Source organism: Lepisma saccharinum, chromosome 13, assembly GCF_977018435.1.
Source record: "Lepisma saccharinum chromosome 13, izLepSacc3.1, whole genome shotgun sequence".
NCBI classification, from domain to species: domain Eukaryota; kingdom Metazoa; phylum Arthropoda; class Insecta; order Zygentoma; family Lepismatidae; genus Lepisma; species Lepisma saccharinum.
This window is the reverse complement of record NC_139241.1, coordinates 4,074,349-4,089,287: the sequence shown is the minus strand read 5'-3', so window position 1 is coordinate 4,089,287 and position 14,939 is coordinate 4,074,349. Positions and strand designations below refer to the sequence as shown.

The following is a 14,939-nucleotide window of genomic DNA, read 5'->3' as shown; positions in this document are numbered from 1 at the left end:
ACAAACCTTCTTTGCTGCTGGCTTTGAGGGACTTGCGAAACGCTGGGACAAGTGCCTAAATGTTCATGGAGATTACGTTGAAAAATAAACCACAACTTTTCTTTCTATTCTATTTTGCGACTTATATATTGACTTACCCTCGTAATTAGTCACTACATAAAGAAAAATGACATATCATAAATACCTTTTGAACACTGTCAGGGATTTCATACAGAAAAGAGATTCCATTGTTTATAAGAAAGTAGTAAATTTATTTACAAGTAAAGCGACAACTGGCTGGTGAAGTGACATTCACGTATTTTCCTGCTGACTTGCTTTGAAATTATGTATTTCTTTCTGCAAAGAAACAAACAAGAAGTAACAATTATGTTGCTTAATATTATCTCGCTGGAATTCAATCACCCATACTGGTCTATAATTTTCCAGTCTGCAAAAGTGGTACATAATACACAATGTTTGAATATTGCTGCAGATTTTAAAATTTGGCTAGCAACAGTGAAAAAGTTATAACAGCATGTTTATTATTTTCATTTACAGAGGTTGTTCGCTTTATATACGACCATTTTCGATTCGGTGCTGCCACCTGGCGTATCATGCTTGAACTATGGGTCTGCTGGCAGGAGCAGTGTTGTGTCTGACCTTGTAGGTGCGTCAGTGTTGGTAGTGAATGTTATCAAATGGCGCAAAGTGTCACCCGTAGTGCGAAGGGGGATCCGTCGATTGGCGTGCCAAAAAAAATCCTCCGACTCAAAGTGATATGGCCCACAGATTTCAACTCGCACAGTCAACTGTGAACAAAACAATTCGCAAGCGCTTGAGGTTGAAGTGTGTGTGGAAGGCCCATGTACACCACCTTCTACCACGTCACATTGCCGAACGTAAGACGAAGTGCAGGAAACTCTATGAAAAGTACCTGGCGGGTTCCAAATGGAAGAAAGTTGTCACAATGGATGAATCATATGTCCATCTCACTGCTGGTGGTCACATTCGGGCGATCACATACCGTGACATTGACGGCAAGGAGCGCAGCAACTTTGTTCGTCAGTGCAGGGAAAGTTTCCCTCGTGGCTTTATGGTTGTGACGGGATTGGGATATGAGGGTAAGTTGTTGATAGGCAAGGTGGACAAAAACGTGAAGGTGAATGCCAGATACTTCCAAGACTCCATTCTGACACCTATCTATCGGAGAGACATCCCACAATTGTATGGAATGGACACGAACCAAGTGATGATCCATATGGACAAGGCTTCGAGTCATACCACCAGAACATCACTACGTTTTTATCAGGAAATGGCAGAGGAATTAGGAATTCATGTCATTCCGTTTGAAGACATTCCTGTGAAAAGCCCAGATGCCAGTCCAATGGATTTTTGCGCATTTGGACTGTTAAAACAACGTCTTCAACATCGCCGCCCACGCACCCTGGATGGACCATGGAAAGCTTGCAGGGAGGAGTGGGACAGAATTCCCATGCCTGTCCTGCGCCGGAGCTTGCTGCGATGCCGGGTGATAGTCCACAATGCTGGGGGTCCAACAGAACATGATCGGTGGTGGAGGCGCGGTATCTCTTAAGGTGAGTACCCGTCAAAAATGGTCTGATATAAAGTGAACAACCTTCTGTACTGATACAGAAAATGAAAAATTATGTGCATATCAGCATGTAGATTTGACTCCAGAGTATAAGCACAACACAGAATGGTGGATATTTACCTGATGCGATTATAAAAAGACGAAGTGAACAATATTGTATTATTTTGTTGTAAATGGCATTATGCTGTCTATCAATTACCACCATCTTGCTTTACATTAGCTGTATTATGGTAAAAAGGTAAAGTGCTCCCCTGTGCTTTGCACCACACCATGAAGGCAAGCATATATAGGGTGCGGAGTTAGGGCCCCACAGTTTCTTCATCACGCCCCTGGCCACCCTTACCCCCAAGAGTTTGCTCCACTTTATATGAAGCTTAGTCGGTGCCGGAGCCCTTGAACAGGTGGAAAAAATCCCGGTTCTCCCATGCCGGGGATCGAATCCGGGTCTCTCACATGGTAGTCAGATGCCCTAACGACTGAACTACAACGGCTACAACTGTATTATGGTACTATGGGAAATGTATTAAAATGATAGATATATATTGCTGTGCTATTTGGAAGTGAGGTTGACATTTGGATGCCTTATTGCAAGCACCCGTTTCACCTGTTTTGTCTTAATTAGCTTAAAATAAAATCAGTGTTGTATATATGAGGGGCAGTCAAATGAAAACCGAACACCCACCATAAAACACATACTCGCAAAAGTTGGCAACACTGTTGTTATGTATCGATACTATCATCTGTAGGGTAGGAGAAATGCATAGTGAAAATGCACAGGTCCACACAGTTGCTTCATCATTGCTCAGGAGGTGAGCGTAGTGAAAAGTGTGTTTGTCCAGCATTGGAAATGGAGGCAAGCAAAAAAGAACAGAGAGGTTTGGTTCGTTTCTTGGTGGCTGAGGGTGCGGGAACACACAAAATTCATCGTCGCATGCCTGCAGTGTATGGCGAACACTGCATATCCCTGACAAGTGTGCACGAGTGGCAGAAGAGCTTCCGCGAAGGATGCACATCACTGCATGGCGATCCGTGCCCAGGACAGGCCCATCGAGCCGTTACGCCTGATGTGATTGCGAGGATCGATGGTCTGATACGGGAAGACCAACGAATCACAGAGGAAGAAATTCATGTTCAGGTTGGCATTAGTCATGGCTTTGTACATGCCATTATCAAAGATCACCTGCAGTTCCGAAAATGTCAAAAGCCATAAAGTCAAAATGCCCTGGAATGGTGTCGGATGGAATCATCCTTTTGCATGATAATGCTTGTCCCCATACTGCCAATCTGGTGAGGGATAAGCTTCAGACATTTGGCTGGGAAACACTTGAACATCCTCCGTACAGCCCCGATATTTCCCCTTGTGACTTCCACACTTTTGGTGACCTGAAGAAAGACATTCGTGGACGTCGGTTTCATTCGGACGAGGAAGTGCAACAGTAGGTGAGGTTGTGGATCTGTCAGCGACCTACGTCTTTCTACAAGACTGGATTTAATCATCTCGTCTCCCAGTGAGATAAATGTCTTAACACTTGTGGCAATTACTTTTAAATAAAAGTAACTTCATTGTCACTTTGTAGCGGGTGTTCGGTTTTCATTTGACTGCCCCTCATACATGCAATACTACAAACTAAATATGCTACAATTTTAAATAATTCATGTATAATTATTCTTTTTGTTCGCAGCGCAATAACTTCCCATCTTCAACAGTAATTAGTGTCTAAATATGTCAAATGATAAACTGTTTGTAATTATACTGAGGTTGCAGTTATAAGGTTCCTATGAAACTGAATTAGTTACAAAAAATAGTACCTGAAATACGGTTAAAGTGTGATCGCATGCAGCTTCCAGATCTTCTAGGCCCCTGGTTAAGATTTCAAGAGCAGGGACTCCGTTCGTTTGGATTCTGAGGTGCATGGAATTCTCGGCTGGGTGGGGGATGGTGTAGCCGCAAAACTGCACCTCAGGACTGAAAAAAAAAAAAAATATATGGGCATAAAAATTTCCATGAATTTTAGATTTCTCATACTGGTTAAAAGTAATTATAATTTTACATATTTTAGTTATTTTTATGTATAATGTCCATTTTTTTAAACATTTTCTGGAATATATTCCACTTTCGTGCTAATAGCCCCGTCTAGTGTGCTGCACTTTTTGACTCTCTTTGCACTGAAGTGTCTAGTTGGTTACACAGTGCAACACCGACTCGTCTAGTTCGTTGATTTGGAGTCAAGTAGTGTACTTGTAGTAGAGGAAATATACGGTTTCACCCAGAAAAAACTGCAACACAAAGTTTTTGTGCCAGATTGGACGGAATGGTACAGTAAATAATATATTAAAAATCTGCCATCCAAATGTTTGGGGAAAATCCACCATCTTGGAAAATACAGACAAAAATTCAACTTAAAAATTAAAATCTCGAAAACGGTGCATTGTACACAAAAAGTGAAGATAACCAAATTGAAAGAACAGAAAATTTGCTAAATTATGGTTTAAGTTTGATAGAGCTACCATAAATCTTAATTGAATTAGAAAAAGTCAAATATTTTCCTTAATTTTTAGAATTAACATAAAAGTTGGTTTCTAAAAAAAAAAAAAAAGGTAAAGTGCTCCCCTGTGCATAGCACCATGCCATGTAGGTGTATATGGGGTGTGGGGGTAACGCACCACACTTTCTTGATCCGGTCGTGAGTAGGGGTGATGTGATCAGCATCACGCCCCTGACCGCCTTTACCCCCCAGGGTTTCCCCCAGGTACCCATGTCATTCGACGCTGGGTGGGCGTCGGGGCCGCTTCCATCGTTAGAAAAGTTCCCGGATTTGAACCGGCCGGGGATCGAACCCGGGACCTTTAGCATGGTAGTCAGACGCGTTACCGACTGAGCCACCGCGGCTCTGTTTCGGTTTCTGACACAAAAAACAGCAAATATGTAAGAAACTATGTAATTTACGTCCTAAAGTCACTGAACCAAATTCATAGCTTATAATTTCGTCTAGAGATTGTTTTTTGTTTCGTGCCTTTTGAGTCAGGGGTTGAGGTCAGAGTTATGTGTTTCTCTAAATTTAAGTGTTCCATTTCCTATGATATTGGTTGATTGATTTGATTTTTTTACATCACTTTTGGCTAATTTACGAAGATAGGAATGAGTGATGATACGATAAAATTGATGAATGAACACTCACAAACATCCATGTCCAGGCCGAGGTTCGAATCGGAGACCCCTGGCATCATAGTGCGATTATGATATTGGTGAGAATGTAATACATTGTTTTATGCAGTGTTTCGTTCATGTGGCATTTGTTACTTACATGTTGTTTTTGTTGTTTAAAAATGTATGCACACAGTGGCGGTGATTAGGTATCTTAACAGTGCAGGAAGGGAGGGGGGCAAGGATAGTTTACATTCTACTGACTGCAATTACAGAGAAGAGTATTCAAAATGGAATTCGGGCAGATGATTTTGGATCAAATCCACTGTTAGACAAGGTTTAGCATTAAAATGATATAGTACGGGGACAAAAAGTGTGTATAGGTGGGGGGGACTGCAACCCATCCCTAATTACCACCACTGTCAATATATTGAACTAATATGATATAGTAAAATACGGTTGGTTCTAAACCGGTCACTTTGCCTTAGAGTAATTGCAGAATTTTTCGTAGCTACCTGGTGATAACATGTTAAATTTCATCATTTGCTCTACATACAGACGTGCACTTGTAGCACAGGTGTTGCTCCTGATGCAGCAAAAGGAGAACATTTGCGTAACTGATTGAAGATTTAAATCCCACTTCCCAATACACTCGGCTTTCATGAAATTCCGAATTCAATTATATCTCCAAGTAAAATTCTTGTACTCATAGATCTTCCGTGTGATTTTTTACAAATATTAAAGTAAAAAATCCCCTGATAATGCGAATTCCCTTTCACATTTAGACAATTCTTTTTTACAGAAAATGTATTCAATATTGTCAACGTCAGTTGCAACACGTGAGTGTTTGTGTGCCCGAGAGCAAGGGGTATATCTTTTCTTATGGAAGAAATCGATAACAAAAAAAGTGGCTCCTTAGACTCTATCTAAATTGTTATATAAATTTGTGGAAGATATTAAGTTTGTTCTGCCAAGTAGGCAGGAAAGTATCTATCTCGCGAATTACTTCTCCAACGAGTATTACAAATCGGTCAGGATTAGTTACTTCCCTCTGAAGTTTGCAACTATGTCAACATAATGTGAAAACTCTCACGTCGTGCCAGCCGAAAGGGGCACAGCTGGTTGTCTGTCTTATGGCTACCACTGGGCTAACACCTTCTCGGTCGTTAACTGCTGAGACTTTTTCATGCCTACGCGCATGCCTCTGCGTACAGGCCAGACTATGCTGGCCCAGAGCAAGTGAGAGAACAGGTGGGGATACGGCCGTACGCTCGAAAGCTTACGAGATTCTGATCTCCTCGTTCGTAAATGTATTAATTTAACTATATTTTGGCGAAGCAAGTGCTTTTGCTTTTTCTTAGGGTAGAGCCATGGTACGGCGGCTCTCGCTTTAGAGCAGTCGCTGTGTGTGTGTGTGTGTGTGTGTGTGTGTATATATATATATATATATATATATATATATATATATATATATATAAAATATAATATAACATTTGTTATTTTAAAGTGGAATTATGCAAGTATCAGAATTGGTGGGAGTATAGGTATCGGTTAAAAGTGGAATCAGCTCAGCCCTATACTCCATGAGACCTTAAAAAGATTGCTTCGCAGGATTGCAGAAGACGACAATATGGGGGGGGGGTGTTTGCAAGAACCAATCAGGTCCGTGAATGAGCGAGCCCGTTTGCCACAGCTAGCTCGCTGCACCCTTCTGGAAGGATGACCTCTGCCTCTTGCTACCTCGGCCTGTTTGTTCAGGTGAGGAGCAGACGACACGAGAGTATCGGCAACAGTGTGCGAGCGACGTCTACTGTCAGCCCGCGAAGCGCTCTTTATAAGGCCTCCTGCAGTATAATATAAATCTGTCTTCAGAAACAATACGAAATTAGCGATTCAGCACTTAGAAGAAATTTTGGTAAACAATTTTTTGTGCTTGCATGTTGCATTACAGTTAATGCCATGCAAGGTTAATATATTTTATTCATGTAGGTCTGAAGTTTGTTTAATGAAAATTGCCATTCTTGACAATTGTAAGTCCATGTTTAATTCCGTATTTTGAATAATTAAATATATTTACATATCTTACACTTTTTAATACATATAAATCTGTTCTCTGTATGTAATAGATCTCTATTATCCTGATTTAATGATACACGTGATACAGAAAACACATACTGTACTCGTTATATATATAAAAAAGACAATATAAATCTCTGTAAGCAAACTTGAAAAGAAAGAAAGAACAAAAATTAGAACTGAATATACAAATTTAGGTGCCATGCCCATGCACGGGCTGAGATTTAAACCCCAGACACCTGGCACCGCAGAACAATATGCTGACCACTCCACCATGGAGGTCGCCCTCACATACACATGTTTAGCACATAACACAAAGAATAGTTGAAGTACTTACTATCTCAAGATGATGGAGCGAAGAGCATTTCCTAAGGTGTGACCTTCTTCATGGAACACAAACGTTCTACAGCTATCCCCAGTTCTCACGTCACTTGCAAGCTGAAACAATATATATTTGCCTCATTAACTGGTCAAAAGCTACTTCTAATTTCATATGTAATATTTCACTGAATTTGGATGATGGAAGAGTTTATTGTCTACTTATTAGTATTTTAGTTTTAATTCAATTCAAAACTTGCATTGCAGAAAAGAGAATGAATAAACACAACGCTAATACCTTTAGCGTTGGCTGCACAAAATTGCAAATACTAGAAATACAGAAGCACCTAATTACATTTGCAATATTTGCTATTCTTGACCTTTGGTCATTTTGTGTGCATCGTAGTAACAAACTTTATCTCTCTGTTTATGGCAAAATTATGGCACCAAGTACGAGGTGCATCCAGAAAGTAAGTTTCCCTATTTTTTTTCCCGTGAAAGTAAACATAATGAGCCGTGTAAATTGCGCATGCGCAGCAGAGCTAAGACGTATCGATCATATGCCAGGCGGACAGATCCCGCCCGGCGCCAGTAGCGAGGCAGCAGTGGTCCGAAATGGAAGCTCGTATTCCTTCTCCCGCCGCATGCGAGGTTCGGTCAGTGATAAAGTTCCTGAATGCACAAAGCATTGCACCAATTGACATTCATCGTCAGCTCTGCGAGGTCTATGGGCCGAACATTATGAGTAAGCAGATGGTGCGTCGCTGGTGTCGGCAGTTTTCGGAAGGTCCTCAAAGTGTCCATGATGAAGAGCGCAGTGGGCGTCCGTCCCTCATCACTGATGATCTGGTTGAGCTGGTGCGGCAGCGCTTCGTAGAGAACCGTCGCTTCAAGATTACGGAGTTGAGTAGCCTTTTTCCGCAGATATCGCGATCCGTGTTGCATGAGATTGTCACGCAGCGCCTGCTATTCAAAAAAATTGTGTGCCAGGTGGGTGCCGAAAAACCTGACACCCGAACACAAAATGAAACGTTCAGGAGCAGCACTGACATTCCTGCAACGGTACCATGATGACGGCGATGATTTCCTAGACAGGATCATCACGGGCGATGAGACGTGGATTTCGCACTTCACCCCGGAAACCAAGCAGCAGTCAATGCATTGGCGGCAAAGTGGATCTCCGTTCAAGAAGAAATTCAAACAGACGCTGTCGGTACAGAAAGTGATGTGCACCGTGTTTTGGGACAGGAAGGGCATTTTGCTCATTGACTTCCTCCCCAGAGGTGAAACGGTGAACGCTGACCATTACTGTGAAACACTAAGGAAATTGCGACGTGCCATTCAAAACAAGAGGCGTGGCATGCTTACTGCAGGTGTTGTGCTCCTCCATGACAATGCTCGTCCACATACGGCTCGGCGCACAACAGCTGTTTTGACGGAATTTGGCTGGGAGTTGTTTGATCATCCACCTTACAGTCCTGATCTGGCTCCCAGCTTACGAGATTCTGATCTCGTTCGTAAATGTATTAATTTAACTATATTTTGGCGAAGCAAGTGCTTTTTGCCGATACTCTCACCAATACCGATACTTGCATAATTCCACTTTAAAATAACAAATGTTATATTATATATACAGGGTAAGTCAAAATGATGGACCCGATTACATAAATTTATTCTGTGAAATCTAATAAACAGATGTTATTGTGAGACATGCGCTTCGAAAGGTTAACTTTCAAAGTTTAGTTTCCACGCAGTGTTTCCACTTTCTACCGCTAGGAGTCAGCAGCGAGCAGGAAAATTGCGTTGACTGGAGAACAGAGATCTTTCTATGTGCTTGATTATCATGTGAACAAGTCTGTGATTAGTGTGCAACGGCATTTCCGTACCAAATATCGGAGAGAACCACCTATGGGGAAGGCCGGCCATTCGTAAGTGGTATTAACATTTCAGAGATTCGGGCTGCATCTATAAACGAAAATCGACTGGCCATCCGTCGACTGGGGAAGAGACAGTGGAACGAGTGTGCACATGTCTTGTGCGGAGTCCACAGAAGTCCACCTACCGGGCAGCGAGAGAACTTCAACTTCCACAGAAAATTGTCTGGCGGGTTCTGCAGAAACGTTTACAAATGAAACCCTACTGCTTGCAACTAGTTCAAGCCTTAAAAGACACTGATTATGCTTTGCGCGCGTCCTTCTGTGCTGATTTCCTCGCATTAATGGAAACAGATGGGTTCTCTGAGAGGTTAATTTACAGTGATGAAGCAACTTTTCACCTTTCAGGGAAAGTGAATAGACGCAACGTAAGGATTTGGGGAACTGCTAACCCCCATGAATTTGTGGAACACAAACGCGATTCTCCCAAAGTGAATGGCTTTTGTGCCATTTCCCATGAAAAGATTTATGGGCCCTTTTTTCTTCCATGAAAGTACTGTGACAGGACTTGTTTTCCTTGATATGCTGCAAATATGGATCCTTCCACAGCTTGCAGAGGATAGCACAGATTTCATTCTCCAATTGGATGGTGTGCCTGCGCATTACCATGGCAACGTTTGGGACCATCAATGGGGCATTGGAACAACGTTGGATAGGCCGTGCATCTCCAGAGGATCGACCTCTCCTTCATTGGCCACCTCGTTCCCCCGACTTGACCCATGTGATTTCTTCATGTGCGGTTTTGTCAAGGATCATGTTTACGTACCACCACTTCCAACAACACTGGATGACCTGCGTGCCCGCATCACAGCAGCCATTGCTGATATTGACCGCAACATGCTACACAAGGTTTGGCAGGAGATAGACTATCGGCTTGATGTGTGCAGTGTTACGCGAGGTGCTCACATAGAACACTTGTGATTTGTTTGAAAAAAACTTTGACAGTTTACTTTTCTTAGCACATGTCTCACAATAACATTTGTTTATTATGTTTCACAGAATAAATGTCTGAAATCGGGTCCATCATTTTGACTTACCCTGTACATATACAGCAACTGCTCTAAAGGGAGAGCCGCCGTGCCATGGCTCTACCACATGGCGAAAATAGCAGAAAGTGCTGAAGATCAGAAATCACATAATCGGGTGTTGGAAGTATTTACGGAAGTAATCTTAATGTTAACAGCCTTAAACCTGACATGCCTAACTTAACAACAAAAGCATGTAGGAATGTAATACCCCTTCCAACTTACATAAGGTGATACATTAGCAGGAGCAGGGAACACCTTCGAGTACTTTTCTAACACCATGGTGTGCAGGAAAAAAAACAAAAAAACGGAGTGACTATTTTCACCAGGTGGTGAAGCTAGCTTCTGAGCTATTTTCACCAGATTTTAAACTGCATGTGCATGATCTACAACCTGGCGTGGCCTACTACATGGATGTGTGTATTTAGTTGCTGATGTGTATGAAGCTTACGCCGGTGTGCAATTATTTTCGTGCAGGAGACAAGTACTTTTTCTCTGTATGCCACATGAGTGTGAAGGAGTATTACGCTCCTCAATGCTTTCGTTGTTAGGTTAGGCAGGTCAAGTTTAAGGCTATAAGCATTAAAATTTCTTCGGTAAATACTTCCCAACACCTGATCATGTAATTTCTGGTCTTCAGCACTTTCTACTATCACACTAGTAATGGTTCAGATTGTTTTATGATATTTTTCAAATTCTCCTAGCAGGAAGACTAATTATCGTAGAATTTTGACAATCGCTGTCACATGAAATTTGAACCTTCCTTAAAGTAATGAGCACTCTTTGGATTTAAAAAAAAGTTTATTTATGTTGGAAAACACAACTTAAAAATTACCTTACGCAAGCACACATGCTCCCCATGGACAGAAAGTGCATTAAGACTCGGTTTATAGCAACAAAACACGTTTGTTATGGTGTATTTAAAGGGCATAGGCCTTAAAAAATCTAAGAAATAGACATTGATATGCATTATTTCACTTTAGGAAATGTTCCACATTCGAAAATAACACGTTAGCAATGTAAAGAAGTCTGAAATATATGATTCGTAGGTGTTTCCCTCATACAATAATAGTACTGAATATCGCTTGGGTCAGCTAGAAAATCACCGTCTTTATCTTTTATCAAGTTTACTTTAGGTTGCCACCCCTTTCTAAATTCATTTACCTCAGAGGTATTTAACCACCTAAGTCTAGCCTGATTTCTTATTTCTATTAGATTATGACATTCATTATCAAACCATGGCTTACTTTTTCTTGGTTTATGGTATCCTATACTTTCTTTAGCTGCTGATTATATTGCATTACGTATGTGCTCCCAATTCTTATTTACGTCTGTTTGAATTATATTTTCATCATCATTTAAATCCTGCAAAACATCAAATCTATTTGACAGTTTAATTTGGTAATCTTTCTTAATTCTTTCATCAGCAAATTTTCCTGTATTAAATTTTATAACTTTTAGATTTTGTTGCTTGAATGTTACATTGCGTAAATCTAAGGAAATGACCAAATCAGCTGTTAATATCTATGCATCCGTTTCTACTTCGCTTTATCTGTGGATAAGATTTTAATGTTCTGGTGAGTATAGAACACATGGAAATTACTTGCAAAACATACGCAAACCACACTTTCCCTTAACATTTTTGTATCCCCAAAACGTATTTCTTCAATTTTACAGGAGAAAGTACTTACCGAAATGGATTTATTTATACTTTAGGAAGGTCTTGGAAGTTTGTCTTCACCTCGTTGAAATTTTTTTGCCGGTAAATCATGTATTTTCGACATTAATATCACTCCGATGCACGAAAGCTGTTCCCTTGATGTCCGTCTAATACGTGAACCAAATATCTGCGAGCGTTTCGTGACGTAACAACCGGTCAGTGTTTCCAAATATGCGGTTTTGTAACTGTGTAACAGTTCTAGAACGTAAATAAACGTGAGTTACTGTTCATCATTTCTGATTACGAACTTGCGACACATGACGTGCACAGGATCAGTGGCATGCTCAATGTGAGGTTGATGGGGGTTATACCCCCCCCTTTCACCCAGTATCTCTAAGGCTATTTATGAATGGTTTGTGGGGCTATCCGTGAATGGTTCGTGGGGCTATTTATGAATGGTTTGTGGGGCTATCAGTGAATGGTTCATGGGGCTATTTATGAATGGTTCGTGGGGCTATCCGTGAATGGTTCGTGGGGCTATTTATAATTGGTTCGTGGGGCTATCCGTGAATGGTTTTGGGGCTATTTATGAAAGGTTCGTAGGGTTTTCGAACCCGAAAAAAATTTCTAATTTTGAAAAACAAATTTAACTATGTTTCCTAACCTAACAGAACCTAACCTAACCTTACCGTGGATGGTTCGTGGGGCTATTTATGAATGTTTCGTGGATCTATCCGTGCATGGTTCGTGGAGTTTTCGAACCTGGGAAAAATACAAAATCAGTAACACGAAAGTAGGTATTTTTCTATGAAGAAGGTTGCAACACTGCATAACCACTGATCATGGACTACGCTAGTCAAGATTTCTCCGCCATATCGCGTGTAACGCAAGCGAAAGCGAACAAAATAAAAATACTCGATATTTCGAAAATTGAGATTATTTGCATGCAAAAAACGAAACGCGAACTTGAAGAACCCTTAGGAATGCAGAATACGTAAGTATCAATGTAAAAAATACGAAAATAAGGGAATTAGAGACGTTTGGTGGTTACTGGAATTTTAATAAATTACTTGCAAAACATACGCAAACCACATTTTTCCTTAACACTTGACGAACATGATTTACTTTATCTGTGGATAAGATTTTAATGTTCTGGTGAGTATAGAACACATGGAAATTACTTGCAAAACATGGTAACAGTTTCATGCATCGGAGACACATTTCTTCAATTTTACACAAGAAACTACTTACGGAAATGAGTTTCTCCAAGGTTTACAACCTTCGTCGATATATATTCTTCCTAAAACGTCATCGTACAATGCAGCAGAACAATAAATAATCACTTTTCATGTAATAATATTGTGCATTTTGTGAAAATCGACAACATCATGCCGTTGTTTCTAAGATGTACCTGCAGATGGCTCTAGCGTCGGAAGTCACGCGATCTCGCTAGTGGAATCAGGGTTTCCAAATGCGCGATTTTTTTCGAGAAAAGCACGTTTTTTTCTTCTTCGAGAAATGCGCGGTTTTTGTCGAGTAAGGAAAATGGTTTTTCGATGAATTTAGGGGTGAAATGGGTGCTAATGGAACCTAACCTAACCTCGTGTGAATGGTTCGTGGAGCTACCCATGGATGGTTTTTGGGGCTAACGTCAATGGTTTGTGGGGCTACCCGTGGATGGTTTTTGGGGCTAACGGCAATGGTTTGTGGGGCGACCCGTGGATGGTTTTTGGGGCTAACGTCAATGGTTTGTGGGGCTACCCGTGGATGGTTTTTGGGGCTAACGTCAATGGTTTGTGGGGCTATCCGATTTAAATGTGTCTCCCATGTTTGAAACTGTTAAGGAAAGGATAAGGTAAATTTCTCGTAAGGGACAAACGTATTTCATCAAATTTACAGGAGAAATTACTTACCGAATGCAGTTTCTTTATACTTCTGGAAGTTCGGGGAAGTGTTTTCTCGCATCGTTCATTGAATTTTGACGGTAAATCATCTATTTTTCGATATAAATGTGTGACCGATGCACGGAAGTTCTTGCATCCATTTACTTCCAGGTGGATGTAGCCTGTGTGTGATGACGCAATCCTGGTCAGTGTTTCCAAACATGTGTTTTTGTAACTGAAGAAGATACGTTTCCACAAATGATTTGTGGGGCTATGTGTCAATGGTTCGTGGGGCTATGCGTCAATGGTTCGTGGGGCTATGCGAGAATGGTTCGTGGGGCTATGCTTCAATGGTTCGTGGGGCTATGCGTCAATGGTTCGTGGGGCTATGCGAGAATGGTGTGTGGGTCTACGCATATTTTTTTCGAAACCAATTTTTAACTATTGTAACCTATAGTGACCCTTCCTAACCTAACCTTACTGGAAATGGTTCGTGGGGCTATGTATGAATGGTTTGTGGGGCTATGCGTCAATGGTTTGTGGGCTACGTAGGTATTTTTGGGTGCAGTGGGGTGGAAATACTGCATGCTGAGTACGGTAGTGAAACTGTGATCGCCATTTTGCGTGTTACCGAAGGCAAAAAGAAAGGAAGAAAACTTACTCAATATGTCGCAAATAGAGCTTATTTCCGTGAAATAAGTGAAATGCCACCTTCAGCAATGTTTCTCAATGCAGAATACGTAAGTACGAATATTCAAATTAAATAAACTAGCAAATTTCAGCTGTTTGTCCCATACGAGAAATTTACAAACACTGATATTCGAAAACAAAAGAAGCGTTATTATTCGCAAAGCAAGTAATATCGCACCGTGAGGTGCTTTCCGTAGCATTCAGGAAAATGGCTTATTTTAGCAGAAAATGCGTTTGTTTTCGTGCAAAAAGCATAATGGCATCTTCGACTATGTTCCCCAATATATAATTGATGAGTACTAACCACGAGAAACACAAAATATCCGATTTAAATGTACATGATTTACATTAATAGAAATACTAAACAAATATTAGAACTTACCATAACGAGCCGATTTCTACTTTCGTTTGACATTTTCCTGTCAAATTCCTACTTTCTGACCTTTCAAATACACAAAATAACAAATAATATGGTCTTTTAAACTTTTTAGGCGGACTCACAGGCTACTACACAAATACTTTTTGCTACTACACATGTTAACTGTATTGCAAATAGTTCCCAGACAGCGAAAGATGGCATTGCACTCTCAAATAGTAAATTTTACACAAACAGCAAG

The 14,939-nt window shown here is 40.8% G+C and overlaps 1 protein-coding gene across 1 annotated transcript; it reads right to left on the bottom strand.

Moving 5' to 3' along the window:
- Positions 1-227: 227 nt before the first annotated feature.
- On the bottom strand, positions 228-14,824 carry Polr1D (RNA polymerases I and III subunit AC2 l(2)37Cg). Its single transcript, XM_083133809.1, has 4 exons — positions 14,705-14,824; positions 7,150-7,250; positions 3,401-3,557; positions 228-336 (listed from the first exon to the last, which is right to left on the bottom strand). The coding sequence occupies exons 1-4, from the start codon at positions 14,735-14,737 to the stop codon at positions 292-294; spliced, it is 336 nt and encodes a 111-aa protein (XP_082989935.1). The 5' UTR covers positions 14,738-14,824; the 3' UTR covers positions 228-291.
- Positions 14,825-14,939: the final 115 nt, after the last annotated feature.